Source organism: Osmerus eperlanus, chromosome 11 (genome assembly GCF_963692335.1).
Source record: "Osmerus eperlanus chromosome 11, fOsmEpe2.1, whole genome shotgun sequence".
NCBI classification, from domain to species: Eukaryota; Metazoa; Chordata; class Actinopteri; order Osmeriformes; family Osmeridae; genus Osmerus; species Osmerus eperlanus.
In genome coordinates, this window is record NC_085028.1 from 4965886 (window position 1) to 4990037 (window position 24152).

The window sequence follows — 24152 nt, forward strand, 5'->3', positions numbered from 1 at the left end:
AGTGTCTGTCGATGAGAGAGTGTGTGTGAGGAAGAGACTGTTTGACACTGTAGATACTAACTCACTAGAAACACCCCAGATATAACCCCTACCTTTACTGAGGTGCAGGGAAACCTGCCACACTCGCCACAGACACACACAGACACACTACTAGACTCTGCCTCGACTAGACTCTGCCTTTGGGCCATTTGCTCAGCCAGCTAGTCTCTGTGTGTGTCAGTGTGTGTGTGTGTGTGTGTGTCTGTGTACATTGGTGCTTGTGCCAGAGAGAATGAGTCTGTGTGTGGTGTGCGTATGTGTTTCAGAGGAGAATGTGTGTATACGTGAAAGTGTGTGTGTTTTAAACTGTATGGCTCAGTCTCATTACTGTGTCCCATCGACCTTGCACCATGGATTATTGCACAAGTCTTGTGTGATAGCATCCCTGTATGTGTGTGTGTGTGTGTGTGCAGGGAGAGGGAGACACGCATGCAGCGTAATGGCCTGTCACAGTCTGCCACCCCCACACGGAGCCAACCCATCACTATCTATGAGTCACAGTGTCTCCTCCCCTCCTCCTCCTTCCTCTATCCCTCCTCGTCATCCCCCGTCTACTCTCCTCCACCTCCACCTCCCTTCTCTACCACTCTCTCCTCCATCCACCATCTTTCCTTCCACCCCCTCCTAACGTTTCTCCTTTTTTCACCATCCGTCTACCCCCCTCCTGCACACCAACGAAGCCACAAAGTCAATCATTTATGAAGCCAATGGCTATGCTCTAGAGTTGCTCAATATTTTATAAGACGGTATAGCCTAGCCCACTGTCTGTCCCTATGACGAGTGGGAAGTCTACTGCGGAGGTGGGCCCTCTGTGGCACTTAGCTGTGTTCAGGGACGCCATCTCAACATAATGGTCGCCTATTGCCCTCTCGTGGTTCGCCTCGTAAACTACCGTAATACGTAGCCTGCAAATCCGTTTCCAGAAATGGGCAGTCCAGCTCCAGGCTAGCAATACTCGCAACAAATTTGTACTTCTGTCAACTAGGAATTGATATGGGCATAGCAAATCATCGATTCAGGCGCCCAAGTAGGCTACATAAACCACCCAGTTTGAATGAAAAATTGAATAAAAAACTGCGAGTGGAACAGCGGACATCTCGGACTTGGGTCCCCCTTCATCAAACGTCACGTGACCGCCGCGGAAGTTTTTCTGTCGATTCTTTACTTGTTGCAATGTTTTCTAGGCGTGAGAAAATGTTATCCGGTCCGCGAATTGAAAACAACCTTTCTTTGAAACAACCATACTAGAAAACGTGTGTCTTTCTTCTCAGAATAAAGGTATGTGTAGGCTATTTTATTTTATTTTAATGTGTGATGCAGCCTAAAACGCTGAACAATTTAAACAATTCGTAACTTTCTATTTTACTTTATTTTACTGTTACATTAAATTGTGGCACTTTCATTTAATTAAGTGGACAAAAGCTTCATGTATTTCTTAAATGTTTTAAGCAGGAGAAAGGTCTAGGGCAGGCTATGCAGTTTCAACCTGTTGCGTTGCTGATTGTTCTTATCGGTGGTCTGATGTAGTGGAGGCTAATCGGTAAATCAAATGTTTAGATCAAATAAATAGCTTATGTGTTTTATCGTTACAATTGCTGGCTAAAGTACGGTCAGATCCCATTTATTGATCGGTGTGTACAATTCGAGGGTTTTGTTTGTTTTCATGGGAGCTAGGACTCCGAGAATGGAATGCTGACGCGGTTGTTTATCCCGCTAGGATTCAGTATTCTTAGCGGATCTCGCGGCGATTTGGGTCTCGTTCCTCTTTCCATTTCTGGTCCCTTTTAGGTGTTTTTTTAGTTATGTCACTGGTTTGTGATGTGCAGATTCTGTTGATAGGTGTTGACACAGGATGCCCCATGCAATACATGACAGTGTGCCCTCTATAAATGTAAAAAGAGTTCCTTTATAGTATAGAAAATGTGATGCAGTACCCTATAAGGTGCCCTTACAATGGCCTAAATTGGACTGTTCCCATGCCCTTACTTCCAATGGAAAAAGGTGCTGTTATGAAGTGCCCTTTATGCTGCCCCTACATGACAGTGTCCCAAATGTTGCCCTTTCCAAAGAAGACAATTAGATTCTGTGCCCAACAGTCTCCCTTAATGTTCCCAGTAGGGCATGCTTTCCCAAAGTGAGTCTGTGACAACACAGCCACAGTCTGTCACTGTCCAAGCCCCCTCTGGATCTGTGGAGGCAGACTATGTTAATTGGAAATACTCGTAATATAATAATGATAGTCATGCTGAGCAATTTTAAATGACTGTTCTGCCAAACAACGTGTGCAGTTTGGGTCACCTTCTGATCTAAAAAGTCAGTGCTGGATCTGTGCAATAGCCTACTAGTCATTTCAGTGAATCCCCATTTAAGTCATGGTTATCTTTCCCTTTTATCTTAAAGCTCAGCATTTAGCCTATCAGTTAATAAATGTGTGTGGCAAAGTTATTTTGAAGTAATTTTTGATTTTGTTCAAGATGTGAAGACAAAAACATTATTAGCCCACATCAAGTGCAATTAACCATGGCCTTCTTCAGTGTTTTGAATTTTATCCTACAATTTTCAATTGCTGCCACGTTCTTTTTTGGGCTATTATTCTCAATCTCCTGTTGAGAATATCGGCCATAGGCTAGCCTGTCAGAACGGTTTCAGACAGCTCATCAAATTACGCTAATTATCAGTAGGCCTAAATGCATATATATATATATATATATATATATATACGCGGTTGTTTATCCCGCTAGGATTCAGTTTCTCACGCCTAGAAAAAATGCATATATATATATATATATATATATATATATATATATATATGTTAAGTAGATTTGGTAGGTCTACAATTTACGCATTTTAACGGTCGTAATGGTTTGACAAGTTGTCTCCCTTGTCATGTTAATTGCGGCAACATTGCCCTTTTTGGGGACAAAAAAAAATCAAAAAATCAATTTACGCTGCTGAAACAACACACCTGTGCTGCTTTACGCTATACTTTTTGCGACATAACTCCTCTTTTCGACGATCGCCTGATCTGGGCTGCACAGTCTAAGCTTATTGAGGTCTAGCTTGAATTAGCGTTGCCTGTTAGTGGAACGGAACGTTAGTGGAACGGCTTGAGGCTTAAGTCTAAATTGACGTTTACCCAAGTGAGATTTATTCGTGTTAGCGCGACTTGCGTTAGCGACGTTGATGGAACACCCCCCAGTAGCCTAGGCCTATGTGAAACTCGGCTCCTTGAGTGTGTGTTTTTATAATTGTTTCTGTGTGTGAGAGAGACTTTGAATTCAAAGATACAAAACTGCCAGCTAACTTCCACCACAACTGCCATTTGTGTGTGTGTGTGTGTGTGTGTGTGAGAGAGAGAGAGACATAGACAGAGAGAGCGAGAGCAGTGTGTAGAGAAAGGAGTTTCTTCAGATTACCTCCCCATCAATGGAAACCATAAATGGACATTGATTAAATGTGAACAGAGTTGAGGATGGGTCAGAGTGTTAGAGCAGTGACTCCAGCTGTAGAAACAGAGTGGGCTTTATATGGGGACCATAAATCACAGGAACAGGAAGTGCATTCACTCTGACTCATCTGTAAAGAGTCAAGAAGAGGAACAGGGATACAGAGGACTCAGTGTGTGTGTGTGTGGGGGGGGGGTTCTCCAGGTTCTAATGCTTGTTGCAGGCAAAAGAAAAGGCAGGGGGGGGGCTGTGTGTTGTGTGGAGCCAGGGTAGGGAGTGTGTATGGGGGGGCTTTGGTGAGGGTGATTGGTGAGCCATGTGCAGACTCAATCACTTGAAGACATTAGGTGCATTTGAGTTGACATAACATTAAGTAACCTACATACTTAATGGGACTGATTCTATGGTTTCATTGAAGTGTAATGGGCAAAAACAGTTTGTGAGTATAACAGAGCAAAAGTAAGGATAGGTCATATAGTAACTCTATGTAGAATTGAAACTGTGTGTTTGTGAGAAGATGCAAATGGAATTTGGACTTTTTCAGCACATATATGCCCCCCCTCCCTCTCTTTATTTCTATACCTTCTTCTCCCTCTTATGTCGTTGTGGAATTTCTTTCTCACATGGTTTTTAGAGTTTGTGCACTGGTACAGTACATTCCTTTTACTCTGCCAATCGGGCTAGTAATCAGAAGGTTTCCGGTTCGATTCCCGGCCGCGCCAAATGATGTTGTGTCCTTAGGCAAGACATTTCACCCTACTTGCCTCGGGGGAATGTCCCTGTACTTACTGTAAGTCGCTCTGGATAAGAGTGTCTGCTAAATGACTAAATGTAAAATGTAAATCCCTGAGTGTGGGTCTGTCTTTGTGTTAGTGTGCTCAGTGGGCGTTCAGTTGTGAAGTCAGGGTGTAAATGTGTGACAGGAGGATGTGCGAGTGTGGTCTGCATCAGTGTCTCATCATCAGAGCCATGATCACCATGACTCCTGCCAACAGTGTGTAGCATCGAAACAGCTTTCTGAGAGAGGGATTTTAAGTGTGTGTGTTTGAAAATGGACGTGAGATGTGAGCTCAACACCTCCCCCCCCACAGACACACACATCTATAATGTATTCCAAAGAAAGAAAGTAAATGTGTGTGTGTGTGTGTGTGTGGGGGGGGGGGGGCTGTTTGCTTGCCCAGTCCACAGAATACACCATTGTTGCAGCAACACAGGGACCCTGTTATAGCCAGTCCACTTAGGGAGAGCAAGGGAGATCTTTTTTTGTCTTCCTTCCTTCCTTCCTTCCTCACTCACCCCTGTTTCTCTCACTCTCAGTCTAACACATACAAACACATAGGCACACATACACACAGTGTGACCTGGCTTGTGTCCTCATCTCAGCACTATGGTGCAAAAACAGGCCGGAGAAGCGTTAAGTCAGCATGTGTGGGTGTTTGTCTTCCGTGAACACAGTAGGGTTTAACTAGCATTTTGGCTGTATTTTGTGAAGGGCTGTGAATTGTTCAACTGTTTCCGAGTTCCCCAATTCACTGAATCAGGAAGCACACTTGGTGAGACAGGGCGGGGGAAAGAGGATGAGCCCATGAGGGCAAGAGAAGGAGAGCTCTGTTGAAGGCTTTCTTGTACCTATGATGACATAGTTAAGGCGGCAGGCGTGTGTTGCTTAGGCGGCCGCCTTAACTGAAAAGTGCTGCGGAAAACCCTGCATGTACATGTACCTTGAAGTTTGTGTGTGTGTGTGTGTTCTGACAGTCCTGTGACTCAGCTATTTTTAGACTTTATCCACTGTGGCTATGTGTGCCTGCCCAGTGTATCAGTCCGATCCTGGCTTCTGGTCTGTGGCAGACTTGAGGAACGTTCATATGGGTGTGCTCTTGTGTCACATCCACATGTGAAATATTTGAGCTGCTTTGAGGTTAGCACCTCTCTGGTTGACGGAAAGGGTTTTCTTTTAACCTAACGTGTATTTCATTTGGAGGTACGATCACGCTTTTAAATGATACAAATGTCTGTATAAGGTTGAGGCTGGCACTAGTAACATTAAGAGAACAGGTCGTTAACCATGAACTGCAGAATGAAGTCAGACCAAACAGGGTGTGTATGTGCATATACAGTATTAAAGACATTTCAGTATAAAATAGGGATTCTATGCAGCACTTGCTGGTTCTGACCTTCATAGATAATCATCTGCTGGCTGTAACTCACTTCCTTGGTTAAGAAAAAAAGACACTTCTCAGACCGGTGTGTGTTCTCTTTGAGTGTGGTTTGTTGAAGAAGGCAGTCTCTTCTGTGGTGAGCGAGAAAAGGAAAGCAAAAGAAAAAGGGAAATATTTAGCTCTTAAAACAGTTGGGGTTGGTAAAACGGAGACCGGGGGGTTCAAAATAAGTCCTTCGTTAATAATTTGTTACACAGAACTTTATTATATTAATCAAAAATGAATCACACGCCCAACCCAAAATACACACATTTAACACCCTATACAAAATTCACACCCCATTCAAGTCCTATCTGCCAGAAACAGAAAAATAGAAATGTGTTCCCTTATCCTGAGACCTGCTTTCTTACCTGCCTGTTCCAACATCTGTTTGTCCACCTCACCTGTTGCTTCAGCTGGCTCTCACACAGCAGCATGTTGGATGCTGTCCTCCTCTCCTTCTCTTTCTTCAATGCCTAACGAATCTCTTTCTCTCCCTGACCCTGTCTTTCTGCTTGAGCAGCACTGGTTGAAGCCTGAAAATATTTCTGGGGAAATTGTGGGGTGTAGTAGTTACTGCACTACTACAGAAGTGTAGTAGTTAGCTAGCTCTACAATTTACCGGGGCTAGGTCTGAGGTCTGGACCTTTCTATGTATGTCCAGTCATTGGCAACACATTAAAGAAAAAAACTCAGAAATGTCACTCAGCCCTTGAAATCTTCAAATGACTTTGGGAACACACAAAGCCTTACATTAAGACTGGGTGGCAGTATTAGGCGTGTTTCTTTGGAAGTCCAGCCCCATAGGATGTATGACATGCTGTCTAGGAAGCCCTCCTTCCTAATAGTAGACCAGCATTGCCAACGTCTGAGTATTTCTATCTGTTGAGGGCCACAGGAGCTCTTAAAGCGCTACTCACTCCACTGTCCTCTCGACTGTCGGCATGAATCAGCCTTCAGAGGTCTTCATGTCTCAATGCCTAACCCTAACCATCATCCCTCCTTCTCTCCCCCGCAGGTGTTGAATTGTTATCGGAGGTCTTCGTTTGGCTCCAGTTAGACGTAATACACACAAACGCAGGCCGACGGGAGATGTCTAACTCGGAGGCGTGTGTGTCTGTGCGGGAGTGGCTGTCTGTGTTGCGGTTGGAGCAGTATTACCAGGCCTTCCAGGTGGCGGGCCTGCTAACATTCAAGGACTGCTCTGCCCTGACCCCTGACCTTTTGGAGAGGATGGACATCACGCTGCCCGGGCACCAGAGACGCATACTTGCTAGCCTTAACAAAACACTCCACACTCCCCCTGACACACACACTCCGCAAAGGCAGACACACACTCACGCCCCCCCCGAGAGGGATCTCCACGCCGTTCCTGGGGAAGAGGGAGATCATGGAGAGAAAGAGAGACCAGCAGCCTCCAGAAACCAGCCCAGCCCCAAGGCCAGAGAGAGAATAGTACCTGCACCTAGACAAAGGCATGGGAGAGACAAACCGGTTCCCAAAGAGAGACCAGTGTCAAGAACAAGAGAGCAAGAGAGGGATGGAGACAGAGAGAGACAGGGGTGCAGAGCGGAGACGAGTGGAGAGTTGAAGAAGCCTGTCCCTAAGGAGAGGACTAAGGATCACTCTGTTCATGTGGACCCTAACTCCCCCAACGCGCACCCTCCCCTCCCAGATGGCCCCCAGGACCCCCCCCTGCCCCCCATCCCACCACGAAGCACCCCTAACTGCCCCCCTCAACGCTTCACCCCGACCCCTACCCCCACGCCCCCCTCACCTCAACTCAGTAGCATTCCTGCCTCAATAGCCCTCCCAACCCGCACTCTCTTGCATCCTTCGCCTGACACCCCCTCCCTCCAAACGCGCCCAAACTCTCTGGCCCTGTTCCTTCCCCCCCCCCAGCCAAAACAGAGGGGTAAGGGGAGGAGAAAATCCCCCCCCATTTCCCCCTCAGCCTCCACCTCCTCCTCGTCCTCCCTCATCTCCTCGTCCTCGTCCTCCTTCTCCTCTTCCTCTCTGGAGCAGTCTGAGGACAGGGGAGCTCCACCCCTCCCTCCCAAAAGCTCTGCTGCAGGGGCGGGCCCAAATGGACCACCACCAATCCCACGCCGGACCCCAGTCCGGCCCAATGAAAGCACACCTCAAAGGTAAGAGGGTGTCACCTTGCAGAATCTCATTGGTTCTCTCTGGTCTTAGTTCTACGGCAGCATGTGAGGTGAATTTTTGAGAAATGTATTTCTATTTGGAGGATAACCCCTTGAGATGCAGCATCTCGTTTTCAAGTGTGTTGACTCTGAGTGTGTGTAGGTTTACGTGAGGTTTGCTACAGGAAATGCAGTGCCACAGCCCCAGACCTTGTGTTCATCTTCAGTAAACATCGCCCTCTAGTGGAAAGAACGAGGAAGGTTACAATGGCCCCATAGTGGTGCTTTGAGATACATTAACTTCTGCGTCAACAAAGTACACATTGAGACTGCTGATATGATGCAGCAGTATTTTGTGTTTACCAAACCATTCAAATGTTCAACTGGGGTTTCACCATTTTGTTTCCGCTTCCTTTTACCAAGTGTGTGTGTGTGTGTGTGTGTGTGTGTGTGTGTGTGTGTGTGTGTGTGTGTGTGTGTGTGTGTGTGTGTGTGTGTGTGGGTGTGTGTGGGTGTGTGTGTGTGTGTGTGTGTGTGTGTGTGTGTGTGTGTGTGTGTGTGTGTGTGTGGGTGTGTGTGGGTGTGTGTGGGTGTGTGTGGGGGGGGGGAAGCTCTTTCTCTGTCACTCTCTCTCTCTCATGTTTAAAGCAAGAGTGAGGAAGTGGAAACAAAAGTAGATGCGTAGAGGAACCCATTGGCCCCTTCACCCCCCAACACTCTCCCTGCAGTCACCCTATAGACCCCACCATGATCCCTCTGGGTCACACTGGTGCCAGAGAGAGCAAGGAAGGAGAACTGTGACAAGGGAGAGAGCCATCACACGCAGGCGTGTGCAGGAGCATGCTGACACAGTAGCACAGACGCACGTCAGTCCAACTGCTCCTCACTTCCTCCTCTCTGCCCCTCGGTTGTCTCCGCCCCTCCCGAGGCCAGCGGTCGTTTGTTCTGTTGGCACGCTGCCTGCCTGTGTGTGTGTTTTTGTGTTAGAGGTGCCAGGATAGCTGAGATTCAAATCTGTTCGTCAAGTTTGTGTCCGTCCGTCCGTCTCACCCTCGACCGTTCTCTTTCCTCTCTCTTTCTCAATGTGATGTTTTGATGCTCGGCTGGCGTTGAAAAGCAGGAAGGTAACTTTGCAGCGGTTTTCAGAACAGGAAGGTACTTTTTTCTCTTCAAATATGTGATTTGCTGTTCCTTCTTGGCTACCAGCTGAGACCGTTGTGCAGACTGCGAGGTGAATGTTTGGGCTTTGTCAGTGATTGTGTCGTTGGCGATGTTTGTGACGGCAGGGGTTGTGACGTGAGGGCCTACTTTGTTAGCTGTTGGCGCAAGCTCCGTCCTTGAGCTATAGATAACCCACTCAATAGCCTGTTGGCCACAGCAACTTAACTGAGTATGTGGAGGTAGGCATGTTTTAATGTCCTCTATGGTACTCTCATTACCCCTCCCCCCCGTGTGTGTGTGTGTGTGTGTGTAATGGTGAGGGAAGGAAGGGGTCATTGTTTCTCCAGTGCTGTGGGTAGGAAAGGAAGAGGGGTGTTTCAGTTTAGATTTCCCGGCTCCCTCTCTTTGTGAGTAAGAGGAAGTGGATGAGAGCTCACCATGGCTGAACCGTAACCCTCTTAAGCATCGTTTTCCAGTACCAACGTTTCTCAATCAGTGTCTCACGAGTCCAGTCAAGGTTTTTACAAGAAGTGTGTGGTGCTGCTTCGTGAGGCAGCCTGAGCCCCACATCGGCTGCCTCGGGCACTACAGACTGCCCTGACTCAGCCCAGGAGATGATTAGAGTTTCTTACATCAGTGATGCGTTGTAGTGTCAGTGTGTCAAGTGTGTTCATTAGTAAGCGTGTTTTGACTAACTGTCGCAGTGCTGAATAGTATCTGTCCACTGTAAGAATGCGCAGGGGGCATTTCACAATACTGGAGACTACTGAAGCTAAAACAGTGTGTGTATGCTGGGAACTTCTGGTCCTCTTATCCAGGCCTTGGAGCGGTGCCAGGGTGGACGGTGATACTAATATGAGTAAATGTCCCCCTTGGCACTACTCCATACACATCAACACACACAGAGACCAAGTATGATGTCACACCTGGAACTCAACCAGACTCCTGGAGCCCATCTCCCCTCAGGGGGAGACATGAGCGTGAACTGAACCCAGAAAAACCAGGTGGACATAGTATCATACCATACCTGCCGCAGGTGTCATTTCAACTTCATACAGTGCACATTTTGGATTATTATTTTGCCACACACACACACACACACACACACACACACACACACACACACACACACAGTCAGATTCCTGGAATTGATAAAGAACTTTTGGAAATTCTCTTGCAACATTTGATCAAGGTTAACACTGACTTTGGGGAATGTGGTACTGTATGCCAGGATTGTTAGTATAGTGGTATGTGCGTGCGTGTGTGTGTGTGAGTGAGAATGACAGAGAGAAGTGGAGGTATTCTGTTGGTATGCTGTGATAAGAGTCATTGCATCTCGGTCCCTTAAGGCAAGCTGAGGCACGCTGGCCCAAGAGAGCCTGGGAATAGAACGGCAGGAGTTCTTTTCAAGAAGCTTCTTTCCTACTCTCAGGGTAGGACTCTGGGGGGGGGGAACTTGGGAATAGAACTCTCGGAGTGGCAGTTGGATTCAAACATGTTCCTCTCCAGGGTTTCGTCATGGTAACAGCACTCAGTGGCTGGAACTGCGGGACTGGTGTTCGTTAGCGAAGGCTCGCTGCCACGATAGCTCGCTGTAGTAGGAGGGCTTGAAGAGATGAGCTGACCGGAGGGGAGAGAGAAGAATAAGACAGAGAATGGATGGACTCCGCAGGCTGCTCAGTTTTTTCCACGGCCCCTCGAGCTGCTCAGCCAGCGTCGACTCCCTCCCTCTCTCCCCCCCCCCTCCTTCACCCCCCTCTCCGTGTCCCTCTGTTTTCAGCGACTCTCCTGTCGGTGAGACGCCTGAGGGCCCCACGCCGCGCGTTCCGCCCCGCAGCAAGACGCCGTGCGCGGCAGACAGCGCGCCACTCCACGCCCGGGCTGCGTCGCCGTTGGACGTCCAGTCGGCTCTGCCAGTGAGAAGAGTCCCTGAGCCGTCCACCCCTGAGATCAGTGAGTAGAGGGCGTGACGGGGGGATGTTTTTACAGTCTGCACGGCAGGAAACATAAACGTTTCTACTGCTACAAATGTCCGGGCTAGTCTGTCACTTGTTACTCATTTAGCTGCAGGTCAACAGAGTGCCTGTTCCTATGCCCCTCTGGAGGTCGCTTTCCATCAAAGCGTCTGCTAAGCTAAATGACAGTATCAAATGAACACATCATTCGTCGAATATGAAGCTTTACAAGGAACTTGATTCACATGATTCGAATACGAAAAGACGCATGGCTTTCATGCAGCTTTCCTGTTCAAATCAGCTGGTCCCGATCCATTCTTTTGAAATGGATTGTTTTGAATCCACAAAAGACTAAATAGGAGCGGAGAGCAGCCATGCAGTGATCGTAACAGTGTTGTTACTTTTTGTCGGTGAACTCGTTCTGTGGTGACGGCACTCCAGGGTTTCTCTGTTAGTGGAACTAGTTCTGTTCTTCCCACAATGCTGCTCAACCTGTCCTGAGGAACGAAGCTGCAAACCTTCCTTCTTACCTCCCCCTTTTTTCCTCACTTCCCCCTCTCCTTGTTTTCCCTCCCTCCCTCCCTCTCTCTCCCTCGTTCCCTTCCTGACCCACCCCTCCCCTTCTCAGGATCAGAATCAATTGACAGCTCTGAATACTATGAAGATGTAGATCCTGGATACGTACCCCAGTCTGTCAACATAGTGAGCAGGGTAAGTGTGTGTGTGTGTGCGTGTGTGTGAATGCGTAACAGTCTAGAGGGCAAGACCCATGTCTGAATGATGACACTAGTCAAGTCAGTTCATTTATAGAGCACATTTAAAAACGGCCAATGCCGACCAAAGTGCTGTACAACATCATCAAATAAATCATCACTAGGTTACTGTAAGATGATACATTGGTACACCTTGGTGACTGACAGCTAAGTCATCCAATAGGAAATGTTCCTGCCGGTGCCTGGACAAGGGAAGGGGCGGTACAACTCCCTCTGCAGTGATGATGAGCAACTAGATTACGACAATGAGCCGATCACAAACAAGTGAGTCACCTCTGACCATCTGAAACTCAAGGGTCCTTCCTGTACAAAAGAACACACACACACACACACACAGATCCAGGGTTAACTGTGGTACACACGGTCTGTTCTCTGTGCTCCAGTCGTAACTCGTGGGTAGACTACGGCATCAGCACCCTTCAGGGGAGTGTCTACCTGCCCAGCAATGGATGCCTGGCCCCGCCCCCTCAGGAAGCCCCCGCCCACCTAAGTGTCATCAAGATGGGTTGGCTGGACAAGAACCCACCGCAGGGGTATGTAGTACACACACACACACACACACAGACGTGGATATGAAGATACAGTACAAGCATACACAACCACCCACGCATACAGTATTTAAAGCTACCCCCCCCCCACACACACACATGCCCCCCTTTCATCTTCTGCTTTCCTGTAGGTCTCTCTACTACCAGAGACGTTGGGTGAAACTGGATGTGGATCACCTCAGATACTTTGATAATGACAAGGTACAGTGACTCTGGGTTCACGGTTGGTTGGCCATGCAGTCTGTCTGAGGAGGAGTGTCTTTGTGTGAGTGCATGTGTGGGTTCTGCGCTTGTTGCCGGATGGGAGTCTGGACTGCTGGCATGCTGTTTGTTAGTTACTCTTCTTGTCTGAGTGTCCTGCTGGTGTTGCAGGAAGTGTACTCCAAGAGGATCATCTCCACCTCTGCCATCACAGGGGTCACCAACGTGGGCGAGCTCAAGTTTGAGGTGGTCACGCACAACCGCAACTTTCTCTTCAGGGCAGAGACGGAGTGTGAGTCTCATCTAGAGCCTGTGCGCGTGTGTGTATGTGTGTGTGCATGTATGGGTGTGTGTATGTGTGCATGTCTCCCATCAGTGGGACTTCCTCCCACACTGGGATTCGAACTCGGGTCCACTGGCACTACACACGACAACACACCCTCTGACTGCACACACTGAATCAGCTAGTTTTTATTTATTCACTGATTTATATGTGCTCATCAAATGTGTCCAAAAGTAAATCATGACTCATTGGACTCTGTGTGTTTATCAAGTGGAGAGGAAGGAGTGGGTGTCAGTGTTGCAGGACTGTGTCCGGGGTCGCCAGACCAGCTCTTGCTCCACCCCTGCTTCACCTTTGACCCCTGAGCAGCAAGGCTACCTGGAGTTGAGAGGACTTCGCTCCAAACTCTACACGGTGGTGTCTGGGGAGAAGGTCTTCCTTTACAAGAACATGGAGGTGTGTGCTTGTGTGTGTGTGTCTGTGTGTGTCTGTGTGTAGTCCCTCTCTAAGTGCTGTACCGTGTCTCCAGGACTACCGTCTAGGTGTTGGCATCAGCTCCATTGAGATGAACGTAGGAAACGTCAAAGAAACAGACCGTCGCAGCTTTGACCTTACCACACCCTATCGCATATTCAGGTACACACGCACACACACGCACACATATGCGTACATATATCTGGTCCCTTTTTGAAGATAAGGCGGAGTGTGCTCGGCTGGAACGAATGAGTGCGTTAAAGAGGGAGATATGGAGAGCGAGAAAGAACAAGAGAAAGAGAGAGGGGGGGGGGGGGTGACGGAGGGACTGAGGTAGAAGATGTGTTGAAAGACTGCATGGTGTGTCATAATTGAGAAGAGGAAGGGACTGTAATACGAGGGTCTGATTCAAACTGCTCGGTGGCCAGACTTGTGAGTGTGATGAGTGTGTGATGTGTGTGTGTGAGTGTGTGCGTATGAGTGACTGTTTCAGACAAGCCACATCCCTTAGCTCAGAGAACCACAGTTATGTTTATTTCCACATCCAGTGTGATTAGCCAGCCGTCACAGCTTGATGTCGCTGCTCAAGGTGCGCCGTGTGTGTCTGTGCGTGTGCAGCTTCATCGCCGAGTCGGAGCAGCTGAAGGACCAATGGGTGGAGGCCATGCGGGACTCCATTGGAGAGGCGCTGTCCAATAGCGAGGTGGCTGAGCAGATCTGGGCGGAGCCTAGCAACGGTTACTGTGCCGACTGCGGAGCCACCAAACCTGAGTGGGCGTCCATCAACCTGTGTGTGGTGGTCTGTAAACGCTGTGCAGGTATGTGTGTGTGTGTGTGTGTTGTGACAACCACAGAGAGTCTAGGGGTTGAGACACCCACACATTTAGGAGAATCGGAGACAGGAAGATGTTTTAAGCCCTTGACGGAAGTTTTAATTAACATGAAATAACAAAGGGGGGGGGGGGGACAAAGGTTTTGTTTAGAAGCAGTGCAAAATTGTTGACTGTTGTCGTGTGTGTGTTGGTGTGTGTGTCTTTGCGTGTGTGTTGCAGGAGAGCACCGAGGGTTAGGCCCCAGCATCTCCAAGGTCCGCAGTCTGAAGATGGACAGGAAGGTGTGGACAGAGGAGCTCATACAGGTCTGCCCACTTCTCTCTTACACCGCACACCATTGGTCGGTCAGTCATGCAGTTAGCTCTTGGATTGGTTGTTCACCTCTGTCCCGCCTACCGATGGGAAGCTCATATGACTAGACCCCCCCCCCCCACACACACACCTCAAGCCCTCAGCCCCTACACCCTCTCTGTCTCCAGGTGTTCCTGTTGCTAGGTAACGAGCGTGTCAACGGGTTCTGGGCGGCGAACGTCCCGCCCAGCGAGGCCCTGAGCCCGTCCAGCTGCACCGAGGAACGCCACCGCTTCATCGGCAACAAGTACCGCCACGGAAAGTACCGGAAGTACCACCCCCTCTATGGCAACCAGAGAGAGCTCAACAACGTAAGAACAAGCCTTGTTTCTAACCATCACCCAGGGACCTTTTAAGTTGTGCTGAAGGTCAGTGGCATAGTGGGTGGTCACCCAAGCCTGACAGGACCCCTCGGAACGAGAAATGCTTTGAAATTGGGATCCTAGGCTATGGAGTAGAATACATCAAAATAATACTTTTCTCATGTATTGTATTTGAAGAATACCCCGAGTAGACAAAAAAACACACAAAAACATAATTTGGCATCATAAATACAAACTGAGATTTGTATTTGTATTTATTTTTTACAAAAGAAACCTCTCAAATACAGTACCAGTCAAAAGTTTGGACACATTTTCCCATGTGTCCAAACTTTTGACTGGTACTGTATGTTTCGAGAATCATCTTTAATTAGATCTGTAATTCTTAAGCAATACTTGCATGTTATGAAATGTTTTGTCGTAAATAATGAGATAAACTACATTTCACATGCTCGTTGCGCAGAACTGGAATTCTGAGTTCCAATAACAAAGTTACAATTACCACACCTGAAGGTTTCTTTCGGGATTTGCCTTCATTGTCGTATTGCAGTCAAGGATGAATATTATGATTTTTGGGGCGTTCCGCAGACTATTTATCGGCAACTATGGGTGTTCAAAGGGGGAGACTAGACACGTGCTCAAGTTTTTGTGTGGGAGAATTTTCGTAGTTTATCCTTACGCCATTTTTTTACGTGAATCCTCGTGAATCCCCCTCACGGTTTTTTGAAATGTGGCCCCTGGGCTGTCAGTACTTAGCTGTGACTGTCTGGGAACACATGACCTATGTCTAGTCTGTGAAATACACCGTCAATGATTCAACCAGACCCAGGCTTGACCAGGTGTAAAGGTGGTGAATAGTCTGGTCGTCAAATGCAAGTGCTCTACAATGACTTGATATCCCTTATCACTGTTATAAAGAGTATATATGACTGGTCATGCCCTCCCCCACACACACACTATGAGGAGTGTGTGACTGTGCTGAATGCCCCACTGTTTGGACCAGAGCTGGGTCACTCTCTTAAACCACTTACCAGAAACAATGCTGACTGCACAGACGGCGCTGTGTATACAAGCTTGTTGTGTGTGTGGGTGTGTGTGTCTGTTTGAATCACATTTACCACCTGACTTTGAGTGATTCTATTTTCCTTCCCTAAGTGGTTTAGCTCAACAGATGTTCTCTCCCAGTCTGTGTTTTCTACGTGTGTGTGTGTGTGTGTGTATTAGTCATCTGTGTGAGAAGTGCAGCAGGGATTTCAACTGAAAAAATACAGGAAGTTCACCCTCTCTCTGTGTACCCGGAAATACACAGCATGTTCACAAACACGCACATGCGCGCACACACACACATCACAAGTTGGACTAAATGTGGCCTTTGTTTTTGTGCTTTGGCTCACTTCTTTCATTCAACCCTCCTCCTACTCCCTCCCTCCCTCTCTCTCGATGTCCCTGAAAAGTTCTCCCTTAGTTCTCTCTCTCCTTCCCACACTCCATTTTTCTCTCCAACTCCACTCTCTTTTTACTCAATGTCTCCCCAACCCCCCCCCCCCTTCCCTTGTAGGGTGTGTTATGGCTTCTCTACCATACCTTTGTGTGCATACTAGACATGTTTTGTGTATTTGTGCACTCCATGGGGTTGTGTTGTATGAGTGGAAGAGAGACACAGACTGACTCAGAGACAGATAGAGTGATAGACAGACTGGTAGATCAATACAGACAGACAGACAGACAGACAGAAGTCGAGAGCTCACACCAGTATATTTGTCTAGGCCCGCCCCTCTCTCTCAGTGACGACAACATTGGCCTCTCTGCTGGAATGTGCCGGAGTCCCGCCCCTCATCATCCTCCCCCTCTGTCTCATTGTTTGGGTCTGAGGAGAGGACAAAGTTTCTCTCACTCTGTCGCGCTCTCTCTCCTCCTCTGCTGTGGCTGTTGGTGTTGTGGTGCAGCGATCCTCTCAACAGCTAGCCTGCGCTGGTTCACAGTGTGCAAAGGATACTTCATATCGACTACCGCACACAAAGGTGGACTAGACTGGCAGCACCTAGGTGAGGAAATACAGTATGTGTGTGTGTGGGGGGGGGGGAGGAAGGAGTGATTTAACAGTGAGCATTTGTACAAAAAACAAACACACACTCACACCTTTTAGTGTAAAAGTTGTTGATGTTGTGAGTGACATACCAAGGTACTTTGCTCTAACTGGGTAGCAGTGCTGAGCTGGAGATAGACATGTTGGAATGTGTGTGTGTGTGTATGTGTTTGCGTGTTTGGGAGGTGTTGATGGATGGATGGATGTGTGGGTAGCTTGGGCCAATGGCCCAGAAATGACAATTTCCTATATTCAGCTGTATATAGCTTTTGTCTGTGTGTGTCTATGTCTCGGTATGTGTCTATGTCTCTGTATGTGTAAACCTATACATGTGTCTCTGTGTTGGAATCACATCTCCTCCTAGGATCACATCTCCTCCTAGCATCACATCTCCTCCTAGCATCACATCTCCTCCTAGTATCACATCTCCTCCTAGCATCACATCTCCTCCTAGCATCACATCTCCTCCTAGCATCACATCTCCTCCTAGCATCACATCTCCTCCTAGCATCACATCTCCTCCTAGCATCACATCTCCTCCTAGCATCACATCTCCTCCTAGCATCACATCTCCTCCTAGCATCACATCTCCTCCTAGCATCACATCTCCTCCTAGCATCACATCTCCTCCTAGCATCACATCTCCTCCTAGCATCACATCTCCTCCTAGCGTCACATGCGTGTGTGTCTGGGTGGAGGGGTGAGTTGGAAGTGTGCAGTCAGGGTTGTGGCCGGGCACAGGCGTGGCTGCACTAGACTTTATTAGCTTGTTTGTGTTTTAGTTGGAATCGGACTCCTGCTCTTCTGCAGAGAGCACTGCTTCTCCCTTCTTTTCCTTACCCCCCCCCCGCCCCTCCCAGGCTTTCGCTGGTGAGGTACGGATGGAACATATGCCGATCACAGGTTGTTTGTTTTTTTGTCGACTGGATCCGAGTGTGTGTTCAAGTGTGTGTCTCTTGCCACGACCTACACAGAGGCAGCATTTGTAATCTTTAATCCCAAAAGATGAATGAAAGACTCATCTCACGCTTTCCATCTGTTTATCCTCTCTTTTGAGTACTGGTGAGTCTGGATGGAATCCTGTAAGTGGAGACACACCCATCATAGAGGACCCTCATCTCTCTCTCTCTCTCTCTCTCTCTCTCTCTCTCTCTCTCTCTCTCTCTCTCTCTCTCTCTCTCTGTCTCTCTCTCTCAAGGGAGGTTGTGTAAGAGGGTAGGATTGCATGGTGTGTGTGTCTATGTCTCCACCTCTCTATAAGCAGCAGATGTGGGGTCGGAAGCTTTGAGAGAAGCTTGTGTGAGATCTTGAAGCATTTAGGCTTATTTCAACACTCCTCCCTTAAGCTGGGAGGTTAGCTCTGATTGGCTTTAGGATTTAGCTTCATAACAGGTATCTTGACTGTAGTGCACTTACACGCTCACACACACACCACAAAATGTCAGTTTGCTTCAAGGTTATTCTGTCTGGATACAGTAACTTTGATACGTTTGTCTGTGTGTGTGGTCCTTAGTGAGAGAGAGAGAGAGAGAGAGAGAGAGAGAGAGAGAGAGAGAGAGAGAGAGAGAACCAGAGGGTCCCAGAGAGTTGACAGAAGAGTGTGGAATTCTCCAGTCTGGCACAAATGAATTCTGGGTTTGGTTTGAGAGAATACATAAAAAGTCTAGCGTGTGTGTTTGTGTATGTGTGTGTGTAGGCTTTTAGAGAGCTTAGCTGTAAGTCCGAGTGGAGCTCCTCAGCTGTAAAAACACGCCTCCTTCTTTCCTGTGCTCTCCCAGTTTCTCTCTTTCTTCTCCTTTTTGTCATCCAACCCCCTCCATTTCCTGTCTCCTTTATCAGCCCTGGAGGTTTTAAAGAAGGGACAGGTTGCCTTTTATGCCTATAACCTTATGTTTCCAGTCTTGCCAAGTCCCCCAGCCTCCCAGCCCCACAGCCTCCTAGCCCCCAATTCCCAGCTCCCACAGCCCACAGCCTCAGGTACTCCAAGGCTGGCAGAGAAGACATGAAGTTTAAGTTTAAGCGGTCTGCTTTAAGGGAGGTTGACCAAACGCACACTGCTGGAGTATGGAAAGGCTCTTATTGGATCCTGGAGCTTGTCCTTACTAACGGTGACCTTGGCTCCAGGCGTTGAATCTCTTCCGCCAGCTCTGCTCTTCTGCCAACCAGTCATGTAAATCTCTCCATGTATCACCTTGCCTGGTGCGTGTATATCACCTGTATGATAGCAGGTGCATGTGGATCACCTGTATGAACCTGGTGTGTGTGTATATCTCCAACAGTGCTGTGCGGAAAAGGTTAAAGTGGAGTGTGACAGTGAGAATCTGTGGAATGCTCTAGTGTCTGTGTCAGAACACCCAAGGACACGCTGACCATTCTTCTGAAGGTAAACGGAGAGGGAAGGAGAGTTACTGTGTAGCCGCCTGCAGTGACAGGACATCCAGTCCTGTAGTGGTTCACCCAGTTAGAGACCTGGCTTGGTCAACATGATCTTGAAAGTTATGTCAAATCACATGACAGTTCCCAGGAAGAACAGCAATCCTTCACTGAGCTTGAAAGTACCCACCCACACACACGCACATCTCTTCACCCCCCCCTTACCTCCGCACCCCCCTCCCCTCATCTCTCTCTCCTCTACTCCTCCACCCTCCCCCCCTGTCCCCATCCCCTAACCTTCTCTCCCCCTCTCCCCCACAGGCGCTGTGTATTAACGTCCAGTGCAGTGATGTTCTGGAGACCCTGAGTCTGTTGTTCTGTGGGGCGGATGTGAACTGCTCTCCAGACCAGGCCGACTGGCCCTCGCCCCTCTCCCTCGCCCAGGCCCACGCTCAGACACTCCAGGCTGAGTTCCTCAGCCGCAACCTCAACACAGGTGCAGACGCACACGTGCACACACACACACATGAGTAGACACACACAAACACACACATGTGTAGACACATACATGTGCACACACACACACACACACACACGTGAGTAGACACACACAAACACAGGCAGGTGTAGACACACACACGTGCGTGTTAACCCCCGGCCTGCCTCTCCCAGAGCTGCCTCGGTTGGAGGTGATCGGGCTGATGGAGGCGGTTCATTACTCCGCCCCCTCCTCCGTCTCCTGCAATGGCTTCCTGTTCAAGACCGGCTCTATGGCTCGGCCAATCACGGAGCGCAAGGCTAAGGAGGGTAGGCACACACGCACACACACGCATGCATGCTAACCTCCGATCAGTGTGTTTGAGGTGTGTTTAACACGCTTGTTTGTATGGCGGGCGTAGAGTTCAGCCGTCGCTGGTGCACACTGAACGATGGCTGCTTCAGCTACTACGAGAGTGACAAGAACTCCACCCCCAACGGCATGCTGAAGTCCACGGAGATCGTCTGTCTCGCCAGCAACACGCCTGACAAACATGGGTATGTACGTCCATGGAGCTGGACCGAACACGGGTATGTACGTCCATGGAGCTGGACCGAACACGGGTATGTACTGGATATCCATGTAACTGTGCCGTGGTAGATGCTGAACTCACCTATGTGTCGCTTTCTCTCCGTCTCTTGATCTCTCTCTCATTTTCTTCCTCTCGCCACCCCTCCCTCTCCCTCTCTCTCTCTCTCTCTCTGTGTCTCTGTGTCTCTCTCTCTCCCTCAGGTACGAGCACACGTTTGAGCTCTACTCGGACTCGGAGCGTTTGTATCTGTTTGGTACAGACGACCCAGAGAGCCACAGGGAGTGGGTCAAGTCCATCACCAAGGTAACCGCTGACACCTGCATCATCACCTACGGGATGTGTTTGAGCGTTCACGAAAGTCGACTCAATTTGTTATACAATCCTTACACTCTGCCCCGCCCCCTCTGCTGACAGACATTTATCCCAGCCAATGCAGAGCCCTTGCTGAGGCTGGGCTTTGAGCGGATTGGTAGGCTGCGGTATAAGGACGGGCTGAACCTGCAGAGCCCTCGGGTTGGCTGGTTTGCGCTGGTCGGCTCGTCGCTCCACGCGTACCTGGAGGACGGCGAGGGAGAGGAGATCCACCTCCGCAAGCTGCAGGAGCTGTGTGAGGAGAAGGAGACTGGGAGGACCAGGGGGTAGAGAGGGGTAGAGCATGGTGTTAGAGAAGGGTTCTCCAATCCTGGTCCTCGAGGGCCGCTGTCCTGCATGTTTTAGATGTTTCCCTGCTCCAGCACACCTGATTCAAATGAATGATCATTACCCGGCTTCCACAGAGCTTGATAACAACCCATCCATTTGAAAAGGGGTTAGAGATAAGTTAAAAGGAGGTTGTGTGTGGGTTATTAGGTATTTATAGACATAATATGGGTTTTATAGTAGTTCATGGTTCATGTACTGGATGGGTTATGGATGGGTTATATAGAAGTTATAGAGCAGTTATAGAGTATCCATATTGTATATTTGTAATCTCACCATATTGTGTGTTTGTCCCAGCCATCCAGCAGGAAAATGAGGTGCTGGTGCTGGTGGAGAGAGGGAGGTGAGAGGCAATGCAGACTGTGCGGCTTAGTGTGTGTGTCAATACTATATCAAGTGGTGGAGGTGACCCGCCCCTCCCTGGCTGTAGGACCCTGTACATGGAGGGGGAGAGGAAGCTGGACTTTGTGGGCTGGTGCGGGGCCATCCAGAGAGCAGCTAGCAGCAGCGGAGACTCTCTCGGCCAACAGCAACTCACTGAGACGGACATTCCTGTCCTGGTCGACCGTTGCATAGACTACATCACACAATGTGGTGAGCACACACACACACACACACACACAGCCTTCTTCCCATACCACCAAAACACAGTACTGAGTGAGAAGTGACTGAGTGGGTGTCCTCTGTACGTGTGTGTGTGTGTGTGTGTGTGTGGGGGGGGGGGGGGGGCATGAGTGTGTAGTTGTGTCTTTGTGGCCTCATGTGACTGTAAAAGTGGTAATTCTGGCTGTCAGCAAGAGTGCTGGACCACAACAAAACCTCACTGTTCCTTTCCCCTTCCCTCCCTCCGCTCACTCCCCCTCTCTCTTTCTCTTCTCCATAATCTTTATCTCTGCTGACATAGTCCTGTGGACTCTGCTCTACTCGTTGACTCACTGATTTGCTGGACATTAGTCAACTCTGGAGTATGTGCATGCGGGAAAACTTTGTGGATGTGCGACTGTGCGTGTTTGTGCGTGTGTTTTGTCCCTTCTATACGGATTGCTCCTGTTTACTGATTGGAATGTTAATCCTGTGGAGCTGCAGTCTGTGGTTGGAGCCTGACAGAACTCGGTCCTGGTACACACCAGTTCTGCCCTTCAACTCTCGACACCATGTATACATGCTCTGGAACTGGACCCGTGTTCTACAGTAGGGATACTGGATGTCCAGGCAGTGTTTGTGAAACTGATAACATTATTTGTTCACAGGGATCTGAGCGGTGTTGTGTCAGCAACACTCTGAGACTCTGAGTATCTGCAAAGGGCCTATTGTTATTCCACTTCCTCTCCTAACATTGCGTCTGTCTGTCTGCCTGCCTGTCTTCCCATGTTGGCGCATCTGTCAGGCCTGACGTCCGAGGGCATCTACCGTAAGAGTGGCGTGAACTCGCGCGTGGCGGCGCTGTGCGAGACGTTCCGGCAGGACGCCAGGAGGGTGCATCTCCGGGAGGGGGAGAACCAGGTGGACGACGTGGCCACCACGCTCAAACGCTTCTTCAGAGAGGCCGAGGAGGGCCTGTTCACCTCCCAGGACCACCAGGCGTGGCTCAGCACACCTGGTAAGGCCTGAAGTCCTCCTGTGGAGCAGACCAGGTCTTTAACCTGGGGGAACCGTCTCTCTTTCAGGGTTGGAAACTGGCGTTCTATGCGCCGCGGATCAAACCTGTTTCAGTGTGTGTGCTGGACACTTGTGTGTGTAGTTTAGTTTAGTTGATGAGTGGGTGCTGTTGAGGGTTATCCTGTGTGCTCTCTCTCTCGGCTGCTGGAAGGGGTCGTTGAGGCAGCTCAGTGTGTTGCTCACTCTTGAATTATCCATGTTGTGTGGGGACCCTAAAGTATCTCTACTGTGGGTTGTCTCTCGGTTGAGGTATCTCTCCTGTGTGTGGTGAGTTGAGGTATCTCTCCTGTGTGTGGTGTGTTGAGGTATCTCTCCTGTGTGTGGTGTGTTGAGGTATCTCTCCTGTGTGTGGTGTGTTGAGGTATCTCTCCTGTGTGTGGTGTGATGAGGTATCTCTCCTGTGTGTGGTGTGTTGAGGTATCTCTCCTGTGTGTGGTGTGTTGAGGTATCTCTCCTGTGTGTGGTGTGTTGAGTTATCTCTCCTGTGTGTTGAGGTATCTCTCCTGTGTGTGGTGTGTTGAGGTATCTCTCCTGTGTGTGGTGTGATGAGGTATCTCTCCTGTGTGTGGTGTGTTGAGGTATCTCTCCTGTGTGTGGTGTGTTGAGTTATCTCTCCTGTGTGTGGTGTGTTGAGGTATCTCTCCTGTGTGTGGTGTGTTGAGGTATCTCTCCTGTGTGTGGTGTGATGAGGTATCTCTCCTGTGTGTGGTGTGATGAGGTATCTCTCCTGTGTGTGGTCTCTCCCAGCCCTCCAGGATGACAGTGTAAAGATCTCTCAGTACCAGCTACTGCTCAACAGGCTGCCTCGGGTCAACAAGGCCACACTACGAGCACTGGTCAACCACCTGTATTGGTGAGACACACACACATACACACACACACACACACACACATAAATAATACACTTCAACTGCTGACACACATCCAGACACATGTCTTGCAAATGAAATCAAGAAATCAGGCTGTAACTGTTGTGTGTGTGTGTGTGTGTGTGTGTGTGTGTGTGTGTGTGTGTGTTTGGTCACAGTGTGCAACGGTTTGCAGAGCTGAATCAGATGAATCTTCATAACCTGGCCATTGTGTTTGGGCCTACACTGTTCCAGACAGATGGGAAAGACTATACTGCCGGCCGTGTCATAGAAGACCTCATACAGCACTACACACAGATCTTTGATGTAAGGTTATCTGGAGGGGGGGGGGGACAGACCAAAATAGATGTGTTGTGGTTGTGTTATGGTTGCGTTGCAGTTGTGTTGTGGTTGTGTTATGGTTGCGTTATGGTTGCGTTATGGTTGTGTTGCGGTTGTGATATGGTTGTGTTCTGGTTGTGTTATGGTTGTGTTGCGGTTGTGGTTGTGTTGTGGTTGTGTTGCGGTTGTGTTATGGTTGTGTTGCGGTTGTGTTATGGTTATGGTTGCGTTATGGTTGTTTTGCGGTTGTGTTGTGGTCCAGGTTGACGAGCAGCAGCTAAAGAGGCAGCTGGATGAGATCACGGTCATCATCAAGGTTCGAGAGAATCTGAACGCCAAGGTCTCTGTA

The 24152-nt window shown here is 48.9% G+C and overlaps 1 protein-coding gene across 3 annotated transcripts in view; it reads left to right on the top strand.

Annotated features, from left to right (window-relative positions):
- Nucleotides 1–1168: 1168 nt before the first annotated feature.
- LOC134029614 (arf-GAP with Rho-GAP domain, ANK repeat and PH domain-containing protein 1-like) overlaps nt 1169–24152 on the top strand; it is a 30626-nt gene continuing 7642 nt past the window's right edge. The window contains exons 1-24 of one of the 3 annotated variants that reach the window (XM_062473852.1): nt 1169–1317; nt 6702–7830; nt 10769–10941; nt 11572–11654; nt 11880–11980; nt 12100–12249; nt 12396–12465; nt 12637–12757; nt 13020–13204; nt 13278–13384; nt 13841–14040; nt 14275–14360; nt 14535–14717; nt 19507–19681; nt 19858–19992; nt 20085–20220; nt 20456–20558; nt 20670–20862; nt 21252–21297; nt 21385–21548; nt 22342–22554; nt 23361–23466; nt 23641–23788; nt 24066–24149. In XM_062473852.1, the coding sequence (XP_062329836.1) occupies nt 6776–7830; nt 10769–10941; nt 11572–11654; nt 11880–11980; nt 12100–12249; nt 12396–12465; nt 12637–12757; nt 13020–13204; nt 13278–13384; nt 13841–14040; nt 14275–14360; nt 14535–14717; nt 19507–19681; nt 19858–19992; nt 20085–20220; nt 20456–20558; nt 20670–20862; nt 21252–21297; nt 21385–21548; nt 22342–22554; nt 23361–23466; nt 23641–23788; nt 24066–24149 (4017 nt within the window). In that variant the 5' untranslated portion in view covers nt 1169–1317; nt 6702–6775. Of the gene's footprint in view, nt 1318–6701; nt 7831–9009; nt 9228–10768; nt 10942–11571; nt 11655–11879; nt 11981–12099; nt 12250–12395; nt 12466–12636; nt 12758–13019; nt 13205–13277; nt 13385–13840; nt 14041–14274; nt 14361–14534; nt 14718–19506; nt 19682–19857; nt 19993–20084; nt 20221–20455; nt 20559–20669; nt 20863–21251; nt 21298–21384; nt 21549–22341; nt 22555–23360; nt 23467–23640; nt 23789–24065; nt 24150–24152 lie in introns of those variants that run through there. The other 2 variants (XM_062473851.1, XM_062473853.1) reach the window with 2 other exon arrangements.